At 43.5% G+C, this 27,292-nt stretch overlaps 1 protein-coding gene across 2 annotated transcripts in view; it reads right to left on the bottom strand.

The window, feature by feature from the left end:
- dnajb5 (DnaJ heat shock protein family (Hsp40) member B5) overlaps positions 1–24,205 on the bottom strand; it is a 42,617-nt gene extending 18,412 nt beyond the window's left edge. For both annotated transcript variants that reach the window (XM_055633411.1, XM_055633410.1), the window contains exons 1-3: positions 24,107–24,205; positions 23,646–23,906; positions 16,378–16,988 (exon numbers count right to left, since the gene is read on the bottom strand). In XM_055633411.1, the coding sequence (XP_055489386.1) occupies positions 16,378–16,988; positions 23,646–23,856 (822 nt within the window). In that variant the 5' untranslated portion in view covers positions 23,857–23,906; positions 24,107–24,205. The remainder of the gene's footprint in view (positions 1–16,377; positions 16,989–23,645; positions 23,907–24,106) is intronic.
- Between the last annotated feature and the right edge of the window lie 3,087 nt (positions 24,206–27,292).

Here is a 27,292-nt window from a genome sequence, read left to right as displayed (position 1 = left end):
CCGACTGCGAGCGGGCGACGGGCCTTGGCAGCTCTCGGGACCTCGGAAGCCCAACCAAATTACTGCATGTTTAGCGGCTTCAATCCAGAGCACTGGGGGGGTGAGAGCAGTGCGGACGGCCAAGTTCGAGTCGACTGCGAGCCCGGGGGGGGGGGAGGGGTTAGGGGTGCTGTAACTTGCAGTTCCTGGAAAATGGCCAGCAGGCTGCGCGTTGAAAACTGCGCAGCGGGCCACGAGGAGCAGAGCCATTGTGATGTCATCAGTTCGTTAACTTCAAAAAATATTTCAGATTTATGAACAATTTTAATAAAAAACTCAAGAAATACTGAATCAAATTTTCAGATAAGGCGTTTTTTGAAATCATGATGTAAATCTCTATCGGAATATGTTAAAATTTCACCATTAGCTCGTCGTGTTTTCGAGGAGATGTGAATCACAGACAAACAAATAAATAAACACACAAATCCACACACAAATACATCCACATCCAAGATCAGAGTTTTATAAGTATACTAGACCAAGTGCAGACCCGTTGGGGTGGGGGGGGCGGGTGCATGCAGCGTCACAAGCACTACCCACCCCCACACACATGCTAACTACCCCCCTTGATATTATATTAAAATTATTCTTGCTCCTTTTACACCATAACCGCCCTATCCACTGACGCATAGCCCCCAACATCGCAGGAGGGGGGGGGGGGGGGTAGAGAGTGAGGCTTGGCTTCAAAGTGGGCGATCAAAAGCTGCTATGGCCAGATGGGGCTATGAAACTGGCCAAACCACCTGTGAATGTGGAGAAGAGGACCATACAATGCAGCACTGCCTTGTCTGCCCCCTACTACCCAACCAGTGCAGCCCAAAGGATCTTGCAGTGTTCAATAAAAATGCAAAGGACTGTGTAAAGGAATGGGAAACTGTCATATAACCAACCAGCTTCAAAGACACGAAAAGAAGAAGATGAAGAGAGTGAGGGCAGGGAGAGGATTTGGAGGGGTGGCAAGTGGGTGCCGATTGGTGGACATGGGGGGGAGAGAGAGATGGGGGGAGAGAGATGGGGGGGAGAGAGAGAGATGGGGGGGAGAGAGAGATGGGGGGGGAGAGAGAGATGGGGGAGAGAGAGAAGGGGGATAGAGAGAGGGGGAGAAAGGGAGAGAGAGATGGGGTGGAGAGAGAGAGATGGGGGGGAGAGAGAGATGGGGGAGAGAGAGAGATGGGGGAGAGAGAGGGGGGGGGGAGAGAGAGGGGGGGGGAGAGAGAGAGATGGGGGGGAGAGAGAGATGGGGGAGAGAGAGATGGGAGAGAGGGGGGGGGAGAGAGACAGAGAGGGAGAGAGAGAGAGAGATGGGGGGAGAGAGAGAGATGGGGGAGAGAGAGATGGGGGGAGAGAGAGAGGGGGGGGGGAGAGAGAGATGGGGGGGAGAGAGATGGGGGGAGAGAGAGGGGGGGGAGAGAGAGATGGGGGGAGAGAGAGATGGGGGGGAGAGAGATGGGGGGGAGAGAGAGATGGGGGGGGGGGGGGGGAGGAGATGGGGGAGAGAGAGATGGGGGGAGAGATAGAGGAGACCCAGGACAGAAAACTCTCCCTCTCTCTCTTGTACGCCCCCCTCCACTCCCTTATCCTGAGACCCCTCCTCTCCATCCCGCAATGATCCCCATTCCTGCCTCTATTCAGTCCTTACTGACACCCCCTGTGCTCCCCTCCTCATCTACCCCCCCCCCGGGCTCGAAATTAGCGGTTGCCCGGGTGCCACTGACCACTCAAAGCGCCGCCGGGCAACCTAAACACAGAGTCATTTACGACCTGAACAACCTAAAACCCTCCCGCACGCCGAGGCCGGGAGGAGGGAGGGAGGGGGAGGCCTCGGCTTGCGGGAGGGTTTGTTTTGAAACCCTAGCGGTTAGCAGCTTGGCAAGCAGCGGCCGCTATCAGGGAGGGGGTGGAGATGGAGCCGCTGTCGCAGCCGCTGCTGCCGCTGTCTTTCGTCTTACACTTCTGAAGCAGCTGCACCATAGTTCCTATCTTTGAGCTGCACCGCTCGGCCCCGCACCTTGCTGTTGGCTGGCGGAGGAGGGGAGGCGGTGGCGAGGAAATCCCAACGGCCAAGGCAGCGGTGCAATGTTGTCCGAGGAGCGCTGACCTACCTTCTTCCCCACCTCGCCCCCCCCTTTCTCTCTCTCTTGTACGCCACCTCCAACCCCCTCCCCACCAATCCTGGGACCCCTCCCTCCTCTACATCCCGCACTGACCCCCATTCCCGCCTCTATTCAGTCCTCAATGACATCCCCTGTGCTCCCCTCCCCATCTCCCCCCCCCCAATCTATTCATCCTGCGCTGATCACCCATCACCCTATCCACCTCGCATTGATTCTCTTGCCACCCACCCCCCCCCCCCCCCATTCAAGAAGAATGGGGGGAACAGTCTGAAGAAGGGTCTCGACCCGAAATGTTGCCTATTTCCTTCGCTCCATAGATGCTGCCTCACCGACTGAGTTTCTCCAGCACTTTGTCTACCCCCATTCAACACCACTGACATCCCCCGTGCTCTCCCCTTACAATTTTACCGACTCCTACCAACACGTACTAATTCACCTGCCTCAATCCATCCATTCTGCACCGACTGCCCCCCCCTCCGCCATCTATCCACCCCGCACTCGTTCACACACACCCCCCTCCCTGACCCTATTGTGCTGGAAATGTCTTCAGAGCGAACATTGACTATGATAACGGAATGCAATCAAATGTGTTTTAATTCCCAATGTTATTATTTGTTTTAATCCATAAAGATGGATTAATTAAATTGTGAACACGTGAAACATTAAAACCGCAGTGTTCGATTGTCACTGCTACCGTTGACACGTTATTACAGAATTCATATTAACGGCAAATCAATGCTCTTAATATGGAGTATCAGTATTGTAGTTATTTAATGAGCAACATTCACAACTATATGTACGCATATATGTTACCATGGTCCAGGATTTATTGACACAGGTTGATCATACGCTGAATAATCCAACCACATTTTTGTTTGGAAGTGGAAAGAACTAATAGAAACTGCATTAATTGCAATGTGTAAAAAAGAGTTGAGATACTGTCTTATAATTTTGCTGCATGTCATTGTGGGATATATCATGTCTTGATTGGTGAATGTTTAGTTTGTGACTTTATTTGAAGCAGAAATAATATGTGAATGCTTCATTGAGTATAATTCCGACTGGTAACTACGCACTTCGTCCGAGCACATTATCGCATGAGTCATGCAAGCCATCTTAAATGACCACCTAAACTGTCATTTGGCAACCTAAAAAGCTGCCAAGGTTGCCCGGCTGGCAACAGGGGAAAAAAGTTAAGCGAGAGCCCTGCCCTGCATCTATTCATCCTGCACTGATCTCCCTATCCACCTCACATTGATTCTCCTGCCACTCCCCATCAATCCTAAACTTGTCCCCCAATTCATCCTGTACTGACTCCCCTTCCCATCCATCCTGCACTGCTCCACCATCCATCCAGCACAGATACCCTTCATTCAACCCCCCTTTCATCCCCCGCCTCTCCCCTCACAATTTTACCTACTCCAACCAACACGCACTAATTCCCCTGCCTCAATCCATCCATTACGCACTAACTGCCATCTCACCCCCCCCCCCACCGCCATCTATCCATCCTGCACTGATTCACACCCGACCCTATTGTGCTGGAAATGTCTTCAGAGCGAACATTGACTATGTTTGATAACGGAATGCAATCAAATATGTTTTAATTCCCAATGTTATTATTTGTTTTAATCCATAAAGATGGATTAATTAAATTGTGAACACGTGAAACATTAAAACCGCAGTGTTCGATTGTCACTGCTACCATTGACACGTTATTACATAATTCATTTTAACGGCAAATCAAAGCTCTTAATATGGAGTATCAGTACTGTAGTTATTTAATGAGAAACATTCACAGCTATATGTTGGATTTATCCAGGTTTTACTTCTACAGTCAGTCATATACATCACAAATTTGGTCAGGAGATATTTCAGTTGAAATTTTAACGTTAATTCTGAAGTGGGAATGATGGAAAAAGCGTCTATCAACAATTCTTTAAACATTTGGTGCTTACAAACTGAGTATCTTCATTGCTGTTCACACCACATACATCTAATCTGAATGCCCGGTAATGTGGCGTCTTGACACCTTTAAATATATTACCAAAACAACATTTATGTCCTTTGGCCATCTCATGTTAGTTAGTGTAATGTTTAACCTGGCAGATGGGTATAGTCAGTTTTAACAGCTATTGTCATAAAATGCCTTTAGAAAATTCCTTGCAACCTGTATATTTTGTTGTGGATAAATTATGTGGGAGGCGAGAGTGTTTCTGTACCAATAGCAATAACGACCCATGCTATGGCCATGGCATGATAATTTTCGGTCCTTCACAAAAAACATATTTGCATCAATCTGTAGTGTGCATGGTTAAGCATATATGTTATCATGGTCCACGATTTATTGACACAAGTTGATCATACGCTGAATAATCCAACCACATTTGTGATAGGAAGTGGAAAAAAAATAAAATTTGCATTAATTGCAATGTGTAAAAAGAGTTAAGATACTGTATTATAATTTTGCTGCATGTCATTGTGGTCTATATCATGTTTTGATTGGAGAATATGTTTAGTTTGTGACTTTATTTGAAGCAGAAATAATATGTGAATGCTTCATTGAGCATAATTCCGACTGGTAACTATGCACTTCGTCCGAGCACATTATCGCACACGTCATGCAAACCATCTTAAATGACCACCTAAACTGTCATTTGGCAACCTAAAATGCTGCCATGGTTGCCTGGCTGGCAACAGGGCAAAAAAGTTAAGCAAGAGCCCTGTTTAACTCTATGACTCCATAGGTATGCAAGCAGAACTGCACACAATAAACCTAGTGTGGTCTCACCGACTTTTTAAATTGTTCCAATTTCTGTACTCAATGTCCTGACCGATGAAGACCAGCATCCAAATGCCTCTTCACCATCCTACCTACCTGTGTCGCCACTTTCTGGGAACAATATACCTGTACCCCAAGGTCTCCCTGCTCTCCAATGCTTTCCAAAGTCTACCATTTATTGTGCAAGTCATGCAACGGTTTAACTTACTGGCTGTCGCCTCTGTTCATGGTTAGTCCTGTTGCAGGGTTTTGACCCTAAACATGGGCAATCAACCCCCTCCCCAAAATGCTGCTCCTCCAGCAAATTGTTTGGTTGCTTGCAAGGTGAGGGGAACAACTTGCTTCTAAAGGCCACAAAACGTGGATCTTCTGGGGGTTCATCAGCAGTTTGGCTGAGCAGGCACTCATGAAGTGGACAACAAAACTCATATGATTACAGCTCGGCAGAACTGGGTCTGTCTCTGCAATTGGATCCTCAACTTCCTCATTCACAGACCACAGACGGTTCGAATTGGTGGAAAGGTGTCAGCCTGGATAACAATCAGCACGGGTGTTAGGAGCTTCCCCCTCCTGGTGAATGCTATGTACTTACCTTTCTCTGTTTCTCTCCTGAGTACAGGCCTCGTGGCTGTGAGTCTGGAATCAAGGGGTTAAAGGCTCCTGTACCCGATTGGCCAAGCTGCGTCAGGTGACGGGTGACTCATCTGAAGCTTAAATACCAGAGCTTCCCTTCTTCGTCGACCCTGACTGATGAGCAGACTGCTGGTGTGAGCCGAGGGAGGCCTGGCCACATGGCATAGAACTTTGTGTACTTTCACCATTCCTTGGTAACAAATATTGAATTGGGACGGATAAGGGCTGACCTTAGTGTTTTCGTGTATTTTGTTTCAGGGTTATATCTCTTTAGGCAGGTTTTAGAGTCTCCGGTTCGACGGTCCATCACGTGGCTGGCTGGAGCACTGTTAAATTGTTTGTCAATTCATCCATATCCCTGACTGGGTTGTTTAAATCAGGTTTGGGTTTTGTGTTCCATTGAATAATTAAAACTATTTTTGAACTTGAACCTGGTTTTTGCCTTGTGTTACGCGGCTCTTAAGTACCTGCATTCGGGAGTCGTAACAACGGGAGCATCTCAAAGTGCGTGCTCATCCTCCTGCTGTACTCACTCTATACTCATGACTGTGTAGCTGGTCATAGTGCGAACTCCATCATCAAGTTCGCTGACGACACCACTGTTGTGGGACGTATCCCTGATGGGGATGAGAAAGAGTATAGAAGAGAGACTGACCAAATGGAGCCAGCATATTAACCTGGCCCTCAACACCAGCAAAACCAAGGAACTGATTGTGGACTTTGGAAGGAATAGGATGTGGACCCACAGTTCCGTTTATATCAATGGGTCGATGGTTGAAAGGGAAAAGAGCTTCAAATTCCTGGGCATGCACATCTCTGAAGATCTCTCCTGGTCCGAGAACACAGATGCAATTATAAAGAAAGCACAGCAGTGCCTCTACTTCCTGAGAAGATTACAGAGAGTCGGTAAGTCAAGGAGGACTCTCTCTAACTTCTACCGGTGCACAGTAGAGAGCAGAGAGCATGCTGACCGGTTGCATCGTGGCTTGGTGCGGCAACTTGAGCGCCCAGGAACGGAAAAGACTACAAAAAGTAGTAAACACTGCCCAGTCCATCATCAGCTCTGACCTCCCTACCATCGAGGGGATCGATCGCTGTCGCTGCCTCAAAAAGGCTGGCAGCATCATCAAGGACTCACACCATCCTGGCCCCACACACTCATCTCCCCGCTACCTTCAGGTAGAAGGTACAGGAGCCTGAAGACGGCAATGTCCAGGTTCAGAAACAGCTTCTTCCCCACAGCCATCAGGCTATTGAACTCAACTCAAGCAAAATTCTGAACATTAAATAGCCCATTATCTGTTTATTTGCATTTTATCTGTTTTATTTATTCATGTGGGTATATATTTATACAATGGTATATGGACGCACTGATCTGTTCTGTATTCATGCTTTCTGTATTCATGCCTTCTATATTCTATATCTGGGACACATGACAATAAGCTCTCTTGAATCTTGAAGTAAATTGCTGGCAGGTCAATAGACAATAGGCAATAGGTGCATGAGTAGGTCATTCGGCCCTTTGAGCCAGCATCGCCATTCAATGTGATCATGGCTGATCATCCCCAATCAGTACCCCGTTCCTGCCTTCTCCCCATATCCCCTGACTCTGCTATTTTTAAGAGCCCTATCTAGCTCTCTCTTGAAAGCATCCAGAGAACCTGCCTCCACCGCCCTCTGAGGCAGAGAATTCCACAGACTCGCCACTCTCTGTGAGAAAACGTGTTTCCTCATCTCCATTCTAAATGGCTTACTCCTTATTCTTAAACTGTGGCCCCTGGTTCTGGACTCCCCCAACATCGGGAATATGTTTCCTGCCTCTAGCGTGACCAAGCACTTTTATATGTTTCAATGAGATATCCTCTCATCTTTCTACACTCCAGAGTGTACAAGCCCAGCTTCTCCATTCTCACAGCATACGCCATCTCGGGAATTAACCTTGTAAACCTACGCTGCACTCCCTCAATAGCAAGAATGTCGTTCCTCAAATTAGGGGACCAAAACTGCACACAATACTCCAGGCGTGGTCTCACTAAGGCTCTGTACATTTGCATAAAGACCTCTTTGCTCCTATATTCGATTCCTCTTGTTATAACAAGAATGTTTTCACACAGAGAGTGGTGAATTTCTGGAATTCTCTGCCACAGAGGGTAGTTGAGGCCAGTTCATTGGCTATATTTAAGAGGGAGTTAGATGTGGCCCTTGTGGCTAAGGGGATCAGGGGGTATGGAGAGAAGGCAGGTACGGGATACTGTTGGATGATCAGCCATGATCATATTGAATGGCGGTGCAGGCTCGAAGGGCCGAATGGCCTACTCCTGCACCTAATTTCTATGTTTCTATGTTTCTATAAAGGCCAACATGCCATTCACTTTCTTCACTGCCTGCTGTACCTGCATGCTTACTTTCATAGACTGATGTACAAGGACCCCCAGATCCCGTTGTACTTCCCCTTTTCCCAACTTGACACCATTTAGATAGGTCATCAAAAGTAACGTCCCATTTAGATCAACTCCAAGATACCAAACATTTTTTGTTTGAAAACTCCAATCTGATACGGTATTGGAAATATATTTAGTGAACTGTCAAAATCAAGCTGCTACAAGATTACTATCAGAGGATTTCAACCCACCAAAGCTGAAATAGCCAAATTTCCTGTGTATGGGAAAAAACAATGATATGCTTTTCATAAAGTTATCTTCTAAAAATAAATTTAACTTTCATAAATATGCAAGTAGCAATATATAATATTAAGGACGTGTAAGTAGCACATAGATTAGTTTACTGCAGTAGGACAGTTAAGAATCTATCATTTTAGTACATCCGTAAGCAGACTGGAGTGCGCAAGGTTACAACATTTCATACCCCTAAAGGCTAGCAGTATTTCATATCCAGTATTTCCTTAAGACAACATAGGAAGTAGGTATTCAGCCCATTAGGTCTATGCAGGCTCCAAATGAAGAATCTGGTAATCTCATTTGCAGTCTCCACTTTCCCTGTACAGATTTTCCTGAATTTATGTACAGCCCATACATACTAAGGAACTTTTGGGAGATTGGTGGGATGGATTTGCCAGCATCTATTGCCCTGTGAAAAATCAATTCACCGTTGCAGTTGCAATTTGTGATCTATTCGGGTTACAAACAGTTCTTCAGGAATGGAACACTACTGTCATCTTGGAAGAACCTACAGTACATTCAGAAAGTATTCAGACCCCTTCCCGTTTTCCACATTTTGTTACGTTACAGCCTTTTTTTAAACATGGAATAAATTCTTTTTTTTTAAATCATCAATCTACACACAATACCCCAGGCCCCGAAGAGCACAGTGGCCTCCATCATTCTTAAATGGAAGAAATTTGGAACCACCAGGACTCTTCAGAGCTGGCTGCCCAGCCAAACTGCCCAGCAATCGGGGGAGAAGGGCTTTTGTCAGGGAGGTGACCGAGAACCCGATGGTCACTCTGACAGAGCTCCAGAGTTCCTCTGTGGAGATGTAAGAACCTTCCAGAAGGACAACTATATCTGCTACACTCCACCAATCAGGCCTTTATGGTAGAGTGACCAGACGGAAGCCACTCCTCAGTAAAAGGCATATGACAGTTTGCCAAAAGGCATGAGAAACAAGATTCTCTGGTCTGATGAAACCAAGATTGAACTCTTTGGCCTGAATGCCAAGCGTCATGTCTGGAAGAAACCAGGCACCACTCATCACCTGGCCAATACAATACCTACGGTGAAGCATGGTGGTGGCAGGATCATGCTGTGGGGATGTTTTTCAGCAGCAGGAACTGGGGGACTAGTCAGGATCGAGGGAAAAATGAACGGAGCAAAGTACAGAGATCCTTGATGAAAACATGCTCCAGAGTGTTCTGGACCTCAGACTGGGGCAGAGGTTCACCTTCCAACAGCAGAACGACCCTAATCACACAGCCAAAACAATGCAGGAGTAGCTTTGTGACAAGTCTGTGAATGTCCTTGAGTGGCCCAGCCAGAGCCCGGACTTGAAACCAATTGAACATCTCTGGACGGACCTGAAAATAGCTGTGCATCGCCGCTCCCCATCCAACCTGACAGAGCTTGAGAGAATCTGCAGAGAAGAATGGGAGAAGTTACCCAAATACAGGTGTGCCAAGCTTGTAGCGTCACACCCAAGAAGACTTGAGGCTGTAATTGCTGCCAAAGGTGCGTCAACAAAGTACTGAACAAAGGGTCTGAATACCTATGTAAATGTGATTTTTCAGTTATTGCTTATTAATTAATTGCAAAAATTTCTAAACGCCTGTTTTCGCTTTTTTATTCTGCAGTATTGTGTGTAGATTGATGATTAAAAAAAATAATTTAATCCATTTTAGAATAAGGCTGTAACGTAACAAAATGTGGAAAAAGTGAAGGGGGCTGAACACTTCCTGAATGCACTGTATACTCCTGGTATACACATGCACATATATAGAGCCCTTTTGATTCTTTGTGCCATTGATTTACACGGGGAGGATAACCCCTTTGTGTAAATCAGAGAGAGCACAGATAGCATCCAATGTCATGAACTGAAACCGAGGAAACTGCACTCACTAACTACTGCACTGTGTGTTCACTCTGATGTGAAGTTCCACAAAGATCAGATTGTTATTCCAGAATCACCTACTAGAATTTAAATTCTCCAATTTCCTTGATGACATTTCAAAACGCTCTTGGCCACTGAATACTATCTTTATAATTCAACCGTGATATTTTATGGGTCGAGGAAATGGAGATGTTGGGGAAGTGGTTAGGATGTAGCTAGCTAGACATAAGATTGTAGAGCATGAAACATGTGTTGTTAGCATCAGATTATTTGTGCATAAAAATGGTAAATAAAAATCATTTCAATTTCAGATAGGCTAAGCCGGGGTGAAAACACAAAATAGCTGTGAATATTTTTATGACGTGAAAGATTTGATATCGCGGTTAGCCTAGTATTACTAGAAGATCAAATCTGTAAACATTCTGGTGTCAATGTGAATTTTTTTGAGAAGGGAAATAAATGGAAATCTTAATAAAGTTACAGAAATTGAAGCCAGGGTTATAATTGATGGTTTGGTTTTGATCCAAATCCATTGTTTAAATCGATGAACAGTGATTCAAAGGACTGAATGTCAGACATGCGATTTAAAAAATAAAAATATATTGAGATAGGTGACGGAGAAGCCGACCACCATGGAAATGAGGGAAGAAGAGGGGAATCTAGTATAGAATATAAGATAGACATAGAAACATAGAAAATAGGTGCAGGAGTAGGCCATTCGGCCCTTCGAGCCTGCACCGCCATTCAATATGATCATGGCTGATCATCCAACTCAGTATCCTGTTCCTGCCTTCTCTCCATACCCCCGATCCCTTTAGCCACAAGGGCCATATCCCATATCTAACTCCCTCTTAAATATAGCCAATGAACTGGCCTCAACTACCTTCTGCGGCAGAGAATTCCAGAGATTCACCACTCTCTGTGTGAAAAATGTTTTCCTCATCTCGGTCCTAAAAGATTTCCCCTTTATCCTTAAACTGTGACCCCTTGTTCTGGACTTCCTCAACATCGGGAACAATCTTCCTGCATCTAGCCTGTCCAACCCCTTAAGAATTGTGTACGTTTCTATAAGATAACAGTGCAGTTACAGATCTATTGGTTGAGATTCTTTGACTAGAAATGGATAAGACTGGCACAACACTGAGAAAATTGGTGAGAGAAAATAGTGATGAATATGGGAGGCAGTTAGGTGGTTAACTTCATCACAGTAAATGCCATTATCATATTGGTTCATAAATATGTATGAAAATAGAAAAAGCATGTTGCAGAAACCAATGTTCAACGACTGGAAGGAAGGAATGTACAAAAGAAAACTTGAATTGCACCTGCCATAGCTATCACAAAAGGAACTCTATTGACAACTGTAGGTTATTGGTATTGCTTTTTAGGAGCTAAGATTAGTCATATCTGGTACAAGATTTGTGTGATCATTTTTTAACATTACAATGAGCAGAATCAAGATGGTTTTGGATGGTGGCTCCAAGGAAACTGCTGACATTCAGTTACCCCTGGATAAGTCAGACCCATTCTCATGCAAGCCTACTGCAAGTCCAGTATGTGCTGAATCTTCTTGGTTCTTGGTTTCTTGGTCCTCCAAAATAACTATAGTTGGGTGGAGATTATTCCATGCTTTAATTGTGCGGGGAAAGAACGAATCGCTGTATACATCTGTCTTTGTAGCTGGGATCACAAATTGGATCGAATGCCCTCGTCTGCTCCTAATTGGTTTGGGTTTGGTGTAGGTCTTGTAGTCTATGTCGAGCTGACCATTTAACATTTTGTAAAAACAGGTCAAACGGTGAGCTTCACGTCTGTCTTGGAGAGGGTTCCACCCCAGAGAATTCAGAAGTTTGGTGACACTCGCTTCTCTCTCATAGGTTAGTAACAAATCGAGCTGCCTGTCTTATCTTATGATATATCTTAGTGCATCTGTCACTTTGCTCCATGCAGGGATTCCTTAGCATTTTGCCAGCCAAATCTTGCATTGAAATGCAACCTTATTGATTTGAATGAGGATTCTCTGTTGTATGGATTTGAGGGGAAAAAACCGAAAGATTACGTTAAAAATAAATCCTATTTAAATGTATTTTAATACATTCAATTGTGTTTAAAATTAATTTAAATTTGAAATATAATTTAAGTAACATGAATGCATTTAAAATTTCTCCAATATCAAGTAAACTTATAGATTTTAGACTCTGGCAGAAGGTAAACCATACTTCCCATCATAGGATCTCAGGGTGGTCTGGGGCAATGTCTCAAGACGTTTCTGCCCGAGGTTTTTCTCATGGCATTAGGCTTCACTTTGTAAGATACCACCTGATTCAGGGAGTACAAAATTGAACCATTTAGCTCGGTCCTGGATATATGGATGGGCAAATTAAATCCAGCTTGGTTTAGCCCTTTAATCATATTCGTAGAAAGGGCATTTGCAAAAGCAAACCAACCCATAATTCCCTGGACATGGCTAATTTAGCAGTAAATTCTTTCAAAGTACCCATATTTCATTACTTTGTTTCTCGACATCAAATCATTTGCCAGTACAAATTCTATGTTATAACTAGACTAAGTGGGACGTGTTGGGTCCCAGTCACACGGGAGGCCTGGTCCTCCAACGCAACCCATTCCCCAACGCAACATTCCACCACTCACCCATAGCCCCTAACTGTGCTGACACTGTTCATTTCCCCTCATACCCGAGCACTCCCTCCCCCTCCTCTTCATGTGCAGGAGGGGAGAGGGGGGGTGGGGGGGGGGGGGGATGGGAGGGGAGGAGGGGTGAGTGCGGATGGGCAGGTGTAGAGGGTGGTGTGGGGAGGGGGGGTGTGTGGCAGGGAGGTGTGTATATGGGCGGGAGGGAGGAGGGATGTGGGAGGGGGGGGTGTGTGTGGGGGAGGGCGTGTGTATGTGGGAGGCGGGTGGGTGTTGGCGGGGGTTTGTGTGTCTGGGCAGGGGTGTGCGGGCGGAGGGGTTGTGGAGGGAGGGGTGTGGGAGAGGGGGATTGTGTGGACGGGGGGGTTGTGGGGTTGGAGCGGGTTGTGGTTGCGGGGAGGTTGTGGGGGAGGGGTGTGTGGGCAGGGGGTGGGTTAGAAACATAGAAAATAGGTGTAGGAGTAGGCCATTCGGCCCTTCGAGCCTGCACCGCCATTCAATATGATCATGGCTGATCATCCAACTCTGTATCCTGTAACTGCCTTCTCTCCATACCGCCTGATCCCTTTAGCCACGTCTAACTCCCTCTTAAATATAGCCAATGAACTGGCCTCAACTACCTTCTGTGGCAGAGAATTCCAGAGATTCACCACTCTCTGTGTGAAAAATGTTTTTCTCATCTTGGTCCTAAAAGATTTCCCCCTTATCCTTAAACTGTGACCCCTTGTTCTGGATTTCCCCAACATCGGGAACAATCTTCCTGCATCTAGCCTGTCCAACCCCTTAAGAATTTTGTAAGTTTCTATAAGATCCCCCCTCAATCTTCTAAATTCTAGCGAGTACAAGCCTAGTCTATCCAGTCTTTCTTCATATGAAAGTCCTGTCATCCCAGGAATCAGTCTGGTGAACCTTCACTGTACTCCCTCTACAACTGCAGTAGAACCTCCCTGCTCCTATACTCAAATCCTTTTGCTATGAATGCTAACATACCATTCGCTTTCTTCACTGCCTGCTGCACCTGCATGCCTACTTTCAATGACTGGTGTACCATGACACCCAGGTCTCGTTGCATCTCCCTTTTCCTAATCGGCCACCATTCAGATAATAGTCTACTTTCCTGTTTTTGCCACCAAAGTGGATAACCTCACATTTATCCACATCATACTGCATCTGCCATGCATTTGCCCACTCACCCAGCCTATCCAAGTCACCTTGCAGCCTCCTAGCATCCTCCTCACAGCTAACACTGCCCCCCCAACTTCGTGCCATCCACAAACTTGGAGATGTTGCATTCAATTCCCTCATCCAAATCATTAATATATATTGTAAATAGCTGGGGTCCCAGCACTGAGCCTTGCGGTTCCCTACTAGTCACTGTCTGCCATTCTGAAAAGGACCCGTTTACTCCTACTGTTTGCTTCCTGTCTGCCAGCCAGTTCTCTATCCACATCAATGCTGAACCCCCAATACCGTGTGCTTTAATTTTCCTTAAGTACTCTGGGATGCAGCATATCCAACCCTGGGGATTTATCGGCCTTTAATCCATTCAATTTACCCAACACCACTTCCCGGCTAACCTGGATTTCACTCAGTTCCTCCATCTCATTTGACTCCCGGTCCCCTGCTATTTCCGGCAGGTTATTTATGTCTTCCTTAGTGAAGACAGAACCAAAGCAGTTATTCAATTGGTCTGCCATGTCCTTGTTCCCCATGGCAGACCAATTCACCTGTTTTTGACTGCAAGGGACCTACATTTGTTTTACCTTCCCAGATTTATTATTTTGCCAAACTGGGATGAACAATTGTTGTAGTTCATCCATGCAGTCTTTAAATGCCTTCCATTGCATATCCACCGCCAACCCTTTAAGAATCAATTGCCAGTCTATCTTGGCCAATTCACATCTCATACCCTCAGTTACCTTTCTTTAAGTTCAGAACCCTTGTTTCTGAATTAATTATGTCACACTCCATCCTAATGAAGAACTCAACCATATTATGTTCACTCTTGCCCAAGGCGCCACGCACAACAAGACTGCTAACTAACCCTTCCTCATTACTCAATACCCAGTCTAGAATAGCCTGCTCTCTCGTTGGTTCCTCTACATGTTGGTTTAGAAAACTATCCCGCATACATTCCAAGAAATCCTCTTCCTCAGCACCCCTGCCAATTAGATTCACCCAATCTATATGTAGATTGAAGTCACCCATTATAACTGTTTTACCTTTGTTGCACGCATTTCTAATTTCCTGTTTGATGCCATCCCCAACTCCACTACTACTGTTAGGTGGCCTGTACACAACTCCCACTAGCGTTTTCTGCCCCTTAGTGTTTCCTCTCTAACCAGCAACGCTACCCCATCTCCTTTTCCTTTTTGTCTATCCCTCCTGAATATTGAATATCCCTGGATGTTCAGCTCCCAGCCTTGGTCAACCTGGAGCCATGTCTCCGTGATCCCAATTATATCATAGTCATTAATAGCTATCTGCACATTCAACTCATCCACCTTATTATGAATGCTCCTTGTATTGAGACACAAAGCCTTCAGGCTTGTTTTTACAACACCCTTACCCCTTATACAATTATGTTGAAAAGTGGTCCTTTTTGATTTTTGCCCTGGATCTGTCTGCCTGCCACATTTCACCTTGCTACCTATTGCTTCTACCCTCATTTTACACCCCTCTGTCTCTCCGCTCACTCATTTAAGAAACCCTTTCCCTTTAACTCCATCCTCAACTATCCCATTGGACATCCCCTTGTGTGTGTGAGGGGTGTGTGTGTGGGGGGTGGGGGGGAGGGGGGAATGTGAGAGCGGGGGGGGATGTGTGAGGGCGGGTGTGTACGTGGGCATGGGGTTGGGTGTGTGTGGGCAGGGGGTTGGGTATGTGTGGGCAGGGGGTTGGGTATGTGTGGGCGGGGGGGTGTGTGAGTGAACTGGAGAAAAATCGTAGCGCTATCACAAACTGTTTTTGCGCAAATAGAAAGGCCGCCAAACCGGAAGATAACAAGATTAGTTTTAGTTATATATAAATATCATAAAACAGTATTGCACAAGAACTGGTCCTTTGGCTTCCAATACCTGTGCCAAACATGATGCCAAGACCACTCTTATCTGCCCTCGTTCTTATTGGCCTCATTCTAATTTTATTATATTTCCCAGGGATGTGTGGGCAGATAGGTCATTGATTCAAAACGTTTTTATTTACAGCTAATACTGCCCTGTCTAAATATTTCCTGCACTTATGTTTTTCCACATATACGGCGTCATCTGTTATTACATTTACGTTTTAAGTATGCACTGTGTGTAGAACTAAATCTTATTTGTTGAGAAAAATGAAATTACACAGACGCCAAGAATTTTTACCAACCAGGAGCAAAATTGAACCCAGTATGGTTCAATAGGTTTCATAGGTGTGAGAAGCTTATCAGTTTGTATTTTACATTTTTCTTTAAATTAAAACACTAACTCATTTACATGGCACACAAAGATGCATTATATTACCCTGAAGCAATCTTCTATACCAAGGTCAAAATATGCTGTTGAAAGTAGTCTCAAAATTTTAAACTGTTTTAAAAAGCAAGTTCTGTTTACCTACCTCTCTAAGAGTAATCTTGGCGACATAAACTACATTGGATCCATCTCTCTTGAAATGAAGATGAGGTTTATCTTTCAGAATAAAAACTATATCAGCTGGGATGTTGGTTGCTGTTTCATCACCCTCCCGAGGGAATGTGATTTTTGTGCCCTCTTTCCAACCTCTTTTAATAACAACATTCAGAATCTTGTCCTCAGTCCTTGTGGTTTGGCCATCTGGGTTCAATCGTCTACGTGTGATCTTCATTCTTTTGGTACAACCATGATAGATTTCTTCAAGAGATACTCTAAGTTCATGAATTACTGGAGGATCCTGCACTTTCCGTCGAGTATGGAGAGTGTCTGGATGCCGTCGATTAAATCCATTCATTCCATTAAATCCAAAATGGTTAAATTCATTGAAAGGATCATGATCATCATCGTCATCAATGTCCATGTCTTCATGTACAAAGCCATTTGCCATTCTATTGGAACGTCCATGAGTACCAAAGAAAATATCAAAAGGACTTGATCCACCAAAGAAGGAAGCAAAGGTAGCATGTGGATCACCGTGGAACGTGTAATGGAACGTGCTACCAGGGCCACCGGCCGAAGCTCCTCCAGCTTTCAGACCTATAAAATTAATAAGATGAACAAATTATGATTATTCATAGAATGTGTTCATATTCCATATTAATTAAAAACATTACAATATAGAATATGAAAGCGGCAACAGTCTATTTGAAATTTTACTAATATGACAATCATAAAATGCATCTTTCTATTGGTTCATCCTAACTATATAATATATGTTGTGGGAAGAAACCGCAGATGGTGGTTTAAACCGAAGATAGATATAAATTGCTGGAGTAACTCAGCGGGACATGCAGCATCAGGATAGAAAGAATGGGAGAAGTTTCAGGTCGAGACCCTTCAGACTGAGTCAGGGTAGAGGGAGATACAGAGATCAGGAAGTGTAAGGTGTGGAAACGAGACAAAGGGGATGGAGATCAAGGAAAATGTAGACTAGATCATTGTTAGCTAGGAGAAAGTAACAACAAAGCAAACAGGTAAAATGTAAACACGGACAGTCAGACCAGTCGGAGAACTGGGAACGGGGAAGGATGGAGAGAGAGGGTAGGCAAGGGTTACTTGAAGTTAGAGAAGTCAATATTCATACCACTGGGATGTCCGCTGACCAAGTGAAATATGCATTTGGAAAGCAGTGACAGGATTGGTCAAAGTCAGCATGGATTTATGGAGGGGAAATCATGGTTGACTAATTTTCTGGGATTTTTAAAGGATGTAACAAGTAAAATGGATAAGGGAGACCCAGTAGATGTGGTGTATCTGGACTTTCAAAAAGCCTTTGACAAAGTCCCATACAAGAGATTGGTGTGCAAAATTAGAGCACATGGTATTGGGGGTAGGGAATATAGACAGAGAACTGGTTGGCAGACAGGAAGTAAAGAGTAGGAATTAACGGGACCTTTTCAGAATGGCAGGCAGTGACTAGTGGGGCGCCACAAGGCTCAGTGCTGCGACCCCGGTTATTTACAATATATATTAACGATTTAGATGAGGGCATTAAATGTAACATCTCCAAGTTTGCAGGTGACATAAAGCTGGGTGGCAGTGTGAGTTGCGAGGAGGATGCCATGAGGCTGCAGAATGACTTGGATAGGTTGGGTGAGTGGGCAGAGGCATAGCAAATGCAGTATAATGTGGAAAAATGTGAGGTGGCAAGAATAGGAAGACAGATTATTATCTGAATGGTGTCAGATTAAGAAAAGGTGAGGTGCAATGAGACCTGGGTGTCTTTGTACACCAGTCACGGAAAGTAAGCATTACTGCAGGCAGTGAAGAAAGCTAATGGCATGTTGGTCTTCATTGCAAGAGGATTTGAGTTTAGGAGCAAGGAGGTCCTACTGCAGTTGTACAGAGCCCTGATGAGACCACACTTGGAGTATTGTGTGCAGTTTTGGTCTCCTGATTTGAGGAAGGACATTATTGCAATTGAGGGAGTGCAGCATAGGTTCACGAGGTTAATTCCTGGGGTGGCAGGACTGACATATGATGAAAGAATGGGTCGACTGGGCTTGTATTCCCTGGCATTTAGAAAGATGAGGGGGAATCTTATAGAAACATATAAAATTCTAAGGGATTGGACAGGCTGGATGCAAGACAAATGTTCCTGATGCTGGATGAGGCCAGAACGAGGGGTCAGTTTAAGAATAAGAGGTAGGCCATTTAGGACGGAGATGAGGAACAACTTTTTCACCCCAGAATTGTGAATCTGTGGAATTATCTGCCACAGATGGCAGCAGAGGCCAATTCACTGGATGTTTTCAAGAGTGAGATTTAGCTCTTAGGTCTAAAGGAATCAAGGGATATGTGGAAAAAGTAGGAACGGGGTATTGATTTTGGATGATCAGCCATTGTCATATTGAATGGCTGGCTCAAAGGGCAGAATGGCCTACTCCTGCATCTATTTTCTGTTTCTACGAGGTGTTGTTCCTCTAATTTGCGCTGGGCTAGGATAGAATGGTCAGTGTGGGAGGGGGAGTTAAAGTGTTTAGCAACCGGGAGTTCAGATAGGTTTAGGCGGACTAGTCTGAAGAAGGGTCTCTACCTGAAACATTACCCATTCCTTCTCTGCAGAGACGCTGCCTGCCCCGCTGAGTTACTCCAGCTTTTTGTGTCTACTAAATTTTTACCTATTTCCTTAAACCATCATATGTTTCTTTGTAGTCTCTGCGCTTTTTTTTTTTAATAACTTAGTTTCCTTACTTTCTTTACATCATCAGCAAATCTAGCTGCCATTTCCGATGTCCAGTTATTTGCATAAACAGTTTAATCACTGGGGCCCCAGCACTGATCTCTCTGACGCATCGCTCTTTACATTTTGCCCAAGAAAGATCATTTATTGGGTTCAGCAACTAAGTTACAGAGAAAGGTTGAACAAGTTAGGTCTTTATTCTTTGGAGCGCAGAAGGTTAAGGGGGGACTTGATAGAGGTCTTTAAAATGATGAGAGGGAGACAGAGTTGACGTGGATAAGCTTTTCCCACTGAGAGTAGGGAAGATTCAAACAAGAGGACATGATTTGAGAATTAAGGGACAGAAGTTTAGGGGTAACATTAGGGGGAACTTCTTTACTCAGAGAGTGGTAGCTGTGTGGAATGAGCTTCCAGTGAAGGTGGTGGAGGCAGGTTCGATTTTATCATTTAAAAATAAATTGGATAGTTATATGGACGGGAAAGGAATGGAGGGTTATGGTCTGAGTGCAGGTAGATGGGACTAGGGGAGAATACGTGTTCGGCACAGACTAGAAGGGCCGAGATGGCCTGTTTCCGTGCTGTAATTGTTATATGGTTAATCGGTTTCTTATCGGCTAGCCATTCTTCATATGTTACCTCCCTCCAACCATTTTCATTTTCTTACACTAGCCTTTGATACGAAACCTTGTCAAGTGTGTTCACAATCTAAGTATAATACATCGACTGGTTCCCCAATAGCCACTGTAAATGTTACCTTCTTCAAATAACTCTATAAATTGGTTAAACATGATTTCTGCAAGGTCAAACTGCTCTTACATTTCATGAGGAAAATGAAAAAAATTGCCAGTTTGAAAACCACTTCTGCAGCCGACGGGTGTTGCTATTATATAGCAGACTTTTTATGAACTGGTTTATGGGTCGCCGGGTTTCGTCAAATCAAATGAGTTCCAGTGAGAGTACATGTATCTGTCTAATTAATATCCCCTGTGAATTATTTAGGCTCACCAAATTAAGCATAACAATACATATCAGGAAGCTATAGCCATCTCCATTGAACATAAAGATAAACTTCAAAGCAAATACGATTTTTAGTCATGGCCATTTGGATAACTTCTACATCACATCTACTTTTACTTCACTGCCTTTCATTCTTTGTCAATCACGTAGAGAAGAAGCTGTGTAGGCAGAGTTCTGGCTAACCGCTAAAGTGGAGGGAACTTCATAGGAAACAATACTATTTGTATTGCACCTACTTGACATGATATTTGAATAATTTGCATATTTTAACTGCATTCACGAAAGCACCAGAAAGTAGGAATAGGAGAAGGTTATCAGACGCCTTCAAGCCAAGCCCATCATTTTATATGATCATGGCTTATCTACACTGGCCTCAATCCTACTATGGCTCAATCCATTAAATATTTACCCTAAATACCTCTCACGAACCAGCTTCCACCACCTACTGCGACAGAGAATTCCAGAGATTCACTAGGCATTGCAGAAAAAAATGTATCTGTACCCTAAATGACCGACCCCCTATCTTATGTATGCTCAGAAGGTCAAACTCTAAGACATCATCGACTCATTCACTGGAGTCTTCCCCTCAATATCCATGAGGCTGAAATCTTCTACCGAACATGCACCTTGCACTAAAGATTATTCCCTTATCATGTATCTGTACACTGTGAATGACTCGATTGTAATCATGCATTGTCTTTCTGCTGACTGGTTAGCATGCAAGAAAAGCTTTGCACTGTGCCTCAGTACACATGACATTAAACTAAACTAAACTGATACCACCAACTGAGAATTAATAACATCTGCTGCACCATACTGCCCTAGACCGTTTTCCATAGGTCGGGTGTCACCTATCGGTGAAGGCAGATTAAATTCACTAAGGCCTTCAATGTGGCAGACAAACATTTAGTCAAATGAGGAAATGAATATGAATATTTGAAGGTATAAATCTCACGGTCTATTGTGCAGATTGCCGCCCTTCTAGGTTTTCTGAGGTTTGGAGTACCTACAACATGCATCTAAAAGCACTGCAAATTCATCCAAATTATCTGGAAGGATAATTGAGTCATCATCATCCTCTTCCAGCCAACATCTGCAGCAATGTAGCCTGGTTACAGTATTCGCATGCCTAATACCAGACTCCCAAAACAGACACACTACTCTGAGCAGTCGTGAGAGGATATTACTAGATGGGACTATGAAATGGATTGAAAAAGTTGCTCAAAGTTTTCTTGAACAAATATAACATTGCAACCGTTGGTCCACGACCGCTCAAAGTGGAGAATAAGCATTCAAGATGGTATTGAGAAGGCCATGCATCAGTACATTACGAAACATGTAAGTGATGGAAGGCGAGCGCTACCTCGTAAACTATTTGTCTCACATTTATGGAAACTTAAACTCTGATAAACTGGTTCTTTAAGGGTTTTGATCTGGTTATGATTGTTGGATGTACTCATGTTACCTAAATATACTTTAATTTGAATTATTTTTACACTGTCAAACAAGATGAGACCTAAACATTTTGGTCCCTGACTCACACTCTGGAGCCCTGGTTCCCATAACTTTAGCCACATAGCCGATCCACGGCTAATGAGGATTTAGCATCCAAATCGATGAGTTAAATTGTCATGATTTACAAACAATCAGATAACATATTATTGCAGGGTTGTTGCACTCGTAACAAAGTATTGGGAACTTCCGGAAATCATGTTCCAATTGAAAGAGAGAAACTGCTGGAAACACACAGTAAGCCAGGCAACAACTCAGACCACAAATGTTAACTGTTGCCAGCAATTTTTACATCAGATTTCTTGCATCTGCAGTTTTTTTCATCTTCATCACCTCTGATTTGTTGGTTGTAATCTAGGTATTACACAAACTAAAATGGAAAATTGTAAATAATGCCAGATGTAAGAGTGAAAAACAGCCTCTTTTCAAAAGGGAAACGAGGAAAATACTTCCAGTGATTCTCTGGAGGGTTTCAAGTGGACCATAACTAACAAAACCCGCACAATGAAGAGAATATTGTTGGTAAATGATTTAATTCCCTTTTTCTAAATTGATTTTTTCCTACCTAATTTTCTTGACATTTATGACAAATGCAATGAATATTAACAACATTTTTTTAAAATGTAATCCAAATGTCAGCATTTGCCTCATTTTTGTAATGAAGAATCAAAGCTCTTCAAGCTGATGGGTAGCAGAAGTTTAAATTCCTTCTGCAAATGACAACCCATGGAATCCAACTGGTAACAGGAAATGTATTCCTGTTTCAATTTACTCTATCAGTTTTCTTTAACATCTTGAAAACTCCAAGTTAACATTCTAAAATTCCAACAAATACAGCTATAGTTCATGGACCTATTGATATTTTAATCCTTAAGAGCCCAGATATTGCGCTGGAAAATTTATGCTGTACTCCAAGTCCAATATATCCTTCCTAATGTTTGGTTGCAAAGCTATTCACAATATTTGTATTGGTTTATTATTATTACTACATGTACCATTTATGTGCTATCCAGTCATTATATATGGTTACAATCAAGCCACACACATACAACATGTAATGAAAAGAGAAAAATACAAGAGTGCAGAAGATAGTGTTACAACATTACTGTTATAGAGAAACTGTGTCACAGTGAGAGATTGGAACTACACCATCAGAGGACCCTTCAGTAGTCTGATAGTAATGGGGAAGGAGCTGTTCTTGAAGGCTAGCACATGCATTCAAGCTTTTGTATCTACAGTCCAGTGGGAGAGGGAGAAGAGGGAATCTACTCATTATTTTCTTCCAAAGGTTAGTCAACACCCTATATTCCTATTAATATATGCTTTCTGATGGAAAGTAATGGAGCATTAAATGATTGTATAGTAACAGTCGAAGGAAAAACTGGAGAGCATGCCAACACTGATTGATATATAGGAGGCTGCTAATAGAATAACCTCAACACATCACTGCCAAACACTTCCCTCAAACTTGTCAAATAGCTTATCTTGCTCTTTTCAAGTTAATTGGCAGCAACCCAGTACTGTACCTTCATCTTCGTTATTTGGAGTCATTACTACATATCAATTACATTGAAACGCCTCTCGTCAATATTAAAGTGAATAACCATTAATATTAATATTGAATAACACACAAAAAAACAAAGTAAAATAAGTCAGATTAACAACTGCACTGGGCACTGTTTGTATTCAGTATTCTAAACTACTGTCACTGAAAACATTTGAGGTGGTCTTTGAATGCATACTTGAATTGATTTTAACATAGTGGGCTCATGACACAGTGTTGGACGATGGATTCAATACGGTGCCCAACTGGCCGGTGTGGATGAGTTGAGCCGAACGGTTCGTTACCATGCTGTACGATGACACGAATACATTCCACTTGCAAGCGATTGTAACACTTGCCTGTCACACACACACACACACACAGCGGCCGCTACCCCGGGAGCAAGGGCAAGAGACCAGCTCACTCCAAGGACACTCACCTTCTTCTCCACATTGATCGTAAATAGATCTCTTCTTGGGGTCGCTCAGCACCTCATAAGCTTCAGCTATCTCTTTGAATTTGTCCTCGGCGTTAGGATCCTTGTTTTTATCCGGATGAAACTTCAAGGCCATTTTTCTATAAGCTTTTTTAATTTCATCGTCACTGGCTTCAGTGTTGATGCCAAGAATGTTATAATAATTTTTACCCATGATTTTTCGGCAGCGTTAATCTGAAAGCCCAGCAGAGAGAAGCGATTTTGCTGAAACGATTAAAAAAAAACATAATTGCACACATTTCCACTTAATTATAGCAAAGATGCATCATCGTCTCTGAAAGGAAACAAGCCAGTTTTATGTGAAAATAAACATTCATCAACCTCAGTCGCGATACATGCAAAATGCGCATAAAAATGTCATCTTGATTTAAAATATTTCAGGTGCAAACCATGACAATTATTACCGTTAATGTATTTTTATCTTGTCCACTTTAAGCCACACGTCAACTGAAACTACACTGTGGTGCTGACTAACTTGCTAGCTGCTGCGGCGCCGGTTGGAGCGTAATGAAGGCCCCGCCCAGCCCACACGATGATTGGCCAATTTGTACTATCGCTGCCCTGTTATTGGTTGTATTTGTAAATCCTGCCGGACAACACGCTGGTCCGCGGTGCTGATTGGTGAGCGCTGATGCCGATCGTCAGGTATTTTAAAAGGATCCCAGCCAACAAGTTGGGGTGGTCTGGCGGCCGCGAGCGGTGACTCATGCGATGGAATTAGAGAGGGGGCGTGGGGACCGGCGGAGAAGCTTCGAGAACCGTTCGGCAACGGAAGTTAACAATGCATCCGGTGGAGTCGACTCGCCTGGGAAATGGGAATGGACGTGACAGGTGGGAGACGATTTATGTTGAGGTGATTTATGGTCGATGGACACAAAGTGCTGGAGTAACTCAGCGGGGCAGGAAGCATCTCTGGAGAGAAGGTGTGGGTGACATTTCGCGTCGAGACCCTTCGTCGACCCGGTTGGATTGAACGGAGTATCCCTCTGTGTCTCACGGTTTACATTGATTAGCAATCCAATGTTACAACATTTTGACATTTAAAAAATCAAGTCTGCAATTTATCCCATCAGATAAAGCATAAAAATAAGTTTAATTTGACACCTAATTCACTTTCATATCTTCAGCATCAAAATAGGTTATGGCCATAGAAACATAGAAACATAGAAAAACGAGAGTAGAAAATCGAGCCCGCACCGCCATCGCTCATGGCACACTAAGACACACTTCACAAGACACTATATACCGCTATCCCCTCTCCACCCCAAAATCGTGCTCCTGGGGGGGCAAAAACCGGATTTCCATACGGGAAAAAAATCCGGGGAAATTCTTCTTCATTTTCCATTCCTCTCCATTTTCATACTCTGAAATTAGCATCTTGTTCCTTATTGCTTTTCCATTGACTTAACTCAAAAGCTGTGATCGAGGACAGTCAAAAGCCCATAACTTTCTTAAAAATTAAGAGAACTGAATGAAATTTTCAGTTATTATAGATTGAAACATTCTGAAACAAATATGACACAATTTTACTTGGATGACCTGAAATTAAAGCATATAATTAGTTAGTTACCTAATTGTAGCTAATTACAAAATTAAATTACTAGATCTAAACATCTATCCATTTTTTAAGAAAAGGTAGGTATGTTACAAAACTTACCTTCAGCAGCGCTGCAGTTCTGTCACTGGCCGTGTGCACGACTTTGGCGCCTTTGAGAGGGGGGCGTGTTTAAAATGCCGTTTTTCTCCAGCCTGTTCAAATTGACCTTTGTCAGGCTGTTTAGCTGCTGAAGAATAATCGATCCGACTGCCGTTTTATTAAGTTTATTAAAATTAGCGCTGGATAATTTAATAGCAGGAGTAAACTTAAAATCGTCTTCTAAAGCCATCAACGCCGATAACGGGACGGATCTCACGTAGGGGACAAAGCATGGTGCACCGTTTATTTTTACATATAAACGTGCTTCTTAGGATGCCTTTAATGAAATTTTCAGGTTGCAAAAATGTGATTATGTAAATATACGAACCGGCAGTATTTTTCCTGCCGATATGGGGTTCAAATTCACTGCAACCGCAACGTTCCAAACGATCGTGTTCCACAAAATCCCATTCGCAAGATGATTTAAATGGCCATTAATTTACAGGAATTAAACACTAAATTCCTTCCATTTGACCTATAAATTCATGACAATGAGATTTAAAAATCATGTTATATTGTGAATTCTTGTGTGAATGTTATTTGGACACTTGGGCTATTTAAAAATGTTAACCTTTTCTAGTAAAGGTGAATTTAAACCCCATTTCGGCAGGAAAAACACTGCTGGTATGGAGCCGGCCTAAAGCACCTTTTTGCAATGTAAAATTTGGATTAAAGTAATCCTAAGAAGCTAGTTTATATGTAAAATAAACGGCTTACCTTTATTTGTCCCGTACGGGAGATCTGTCCCGTTGACAGCGTTAGAAGTCTACTTTTATTTTACTCTTGCTATTAAATTGTCCAGCGATGTTTATAAAAAAACTTCAGAGAACGCAAGTCGGATCGATTGTTCTCCAGGCAGGAGAAAACGGCAATTTAATCCCGCCCCCCCCTCTCAAAGGCGCCAAAGTCGCGCACACGGCCAGTGGCAGAACTGCAGCGCCGCTGAAGGTAAGTTTTGTAACATACCTACATTGATGCAGTTGGGTTTTTTTTCAATCAATAAAATAAACAAGATGAAGAAACAAAGCTTGGCATCTCGTTCCCGGATATAGACTCGCTTAGCGAGTGGGTCGGAATGTGGCAGATGTGGAAAACAATAATATGTGTAGGAAGGATCTAGAGGTGCTGGTTTAAACCCAAGGATAGACACAAAGTGCTGGAGTAACTCAGCGGGACAGGCAGCATCACTGGATAGAAGGAATGGTGAGCTTAACATCTGCAGTTGGAAAGTTACTGGAGAGTATTCTGAGGGATAGGATATACAGGCATTTGGATGGGCTAGGGCTGATTAGGGATCATCAGCATGGTTTTGTACGTGAGTCGTCGCGTCTCACACATCTGATTGATTTTTCTGAAAAGTGACCAAAAGGGTCATTAAAAGGGTCATGAGGGCAGAGCTGTAGATATTGTGTACATGGACTTCAGTAAGGTGTTCGACAAGGTTCCGTATGGTAGGCTGCTCTGGAAGGTTAGGTTGCATGGATCCAAGGAGAGATAGCTGAATGGATAGCAAATTGGCTCCATGGAAGGAAGCGGAGGGTAATGGTGGACGGTTGCTTCTCAGACTGGATGCCTGTGACTAATGGTGTGCCTCAGGGTTCAGTGCTGAGCCCATTATTGTTTGTCATCGACATCAATGATTAGGATGAGAACATCCAGGACAAGATTAGCAAGTTTACTGATGATACAAAAGTTAGTGGTTTTGCAGATAACGAAGATGGTTGTGAATCATTGCAGCAGGATCTAGGTCGATTGGCCAGGTGGGCAGAGGAATGGTTGATGGAATTTAATGCAGAGAAGTGTGAGGTGTTGCATTTTGGGATGTCGAACAAGGGCAGGACCTATACAGTAAATGGTAGGCCTCTGGGTAGTGTTGTAGAGCAGAGGGATTTGG

The sequence above is a fragment of the Leucoraja erinacea genome, chromosome 1, assembly GCF_028641065.1.
Source record: "Leucoraja erinacea ecotype New England chromosome 1, Leri_hhj_1, whole genome shotgun sequence".
Classification (NCBI taxonomy): Eukaryota; Metazoa; Chordata; class Chondrichthyes; order Rajiformes; family Rajidae; genus Leucoraja; species Leucoraja erinaceus.
This window is presented reverse-complemented; position numbering and strand designations above follow the sequence as displayed.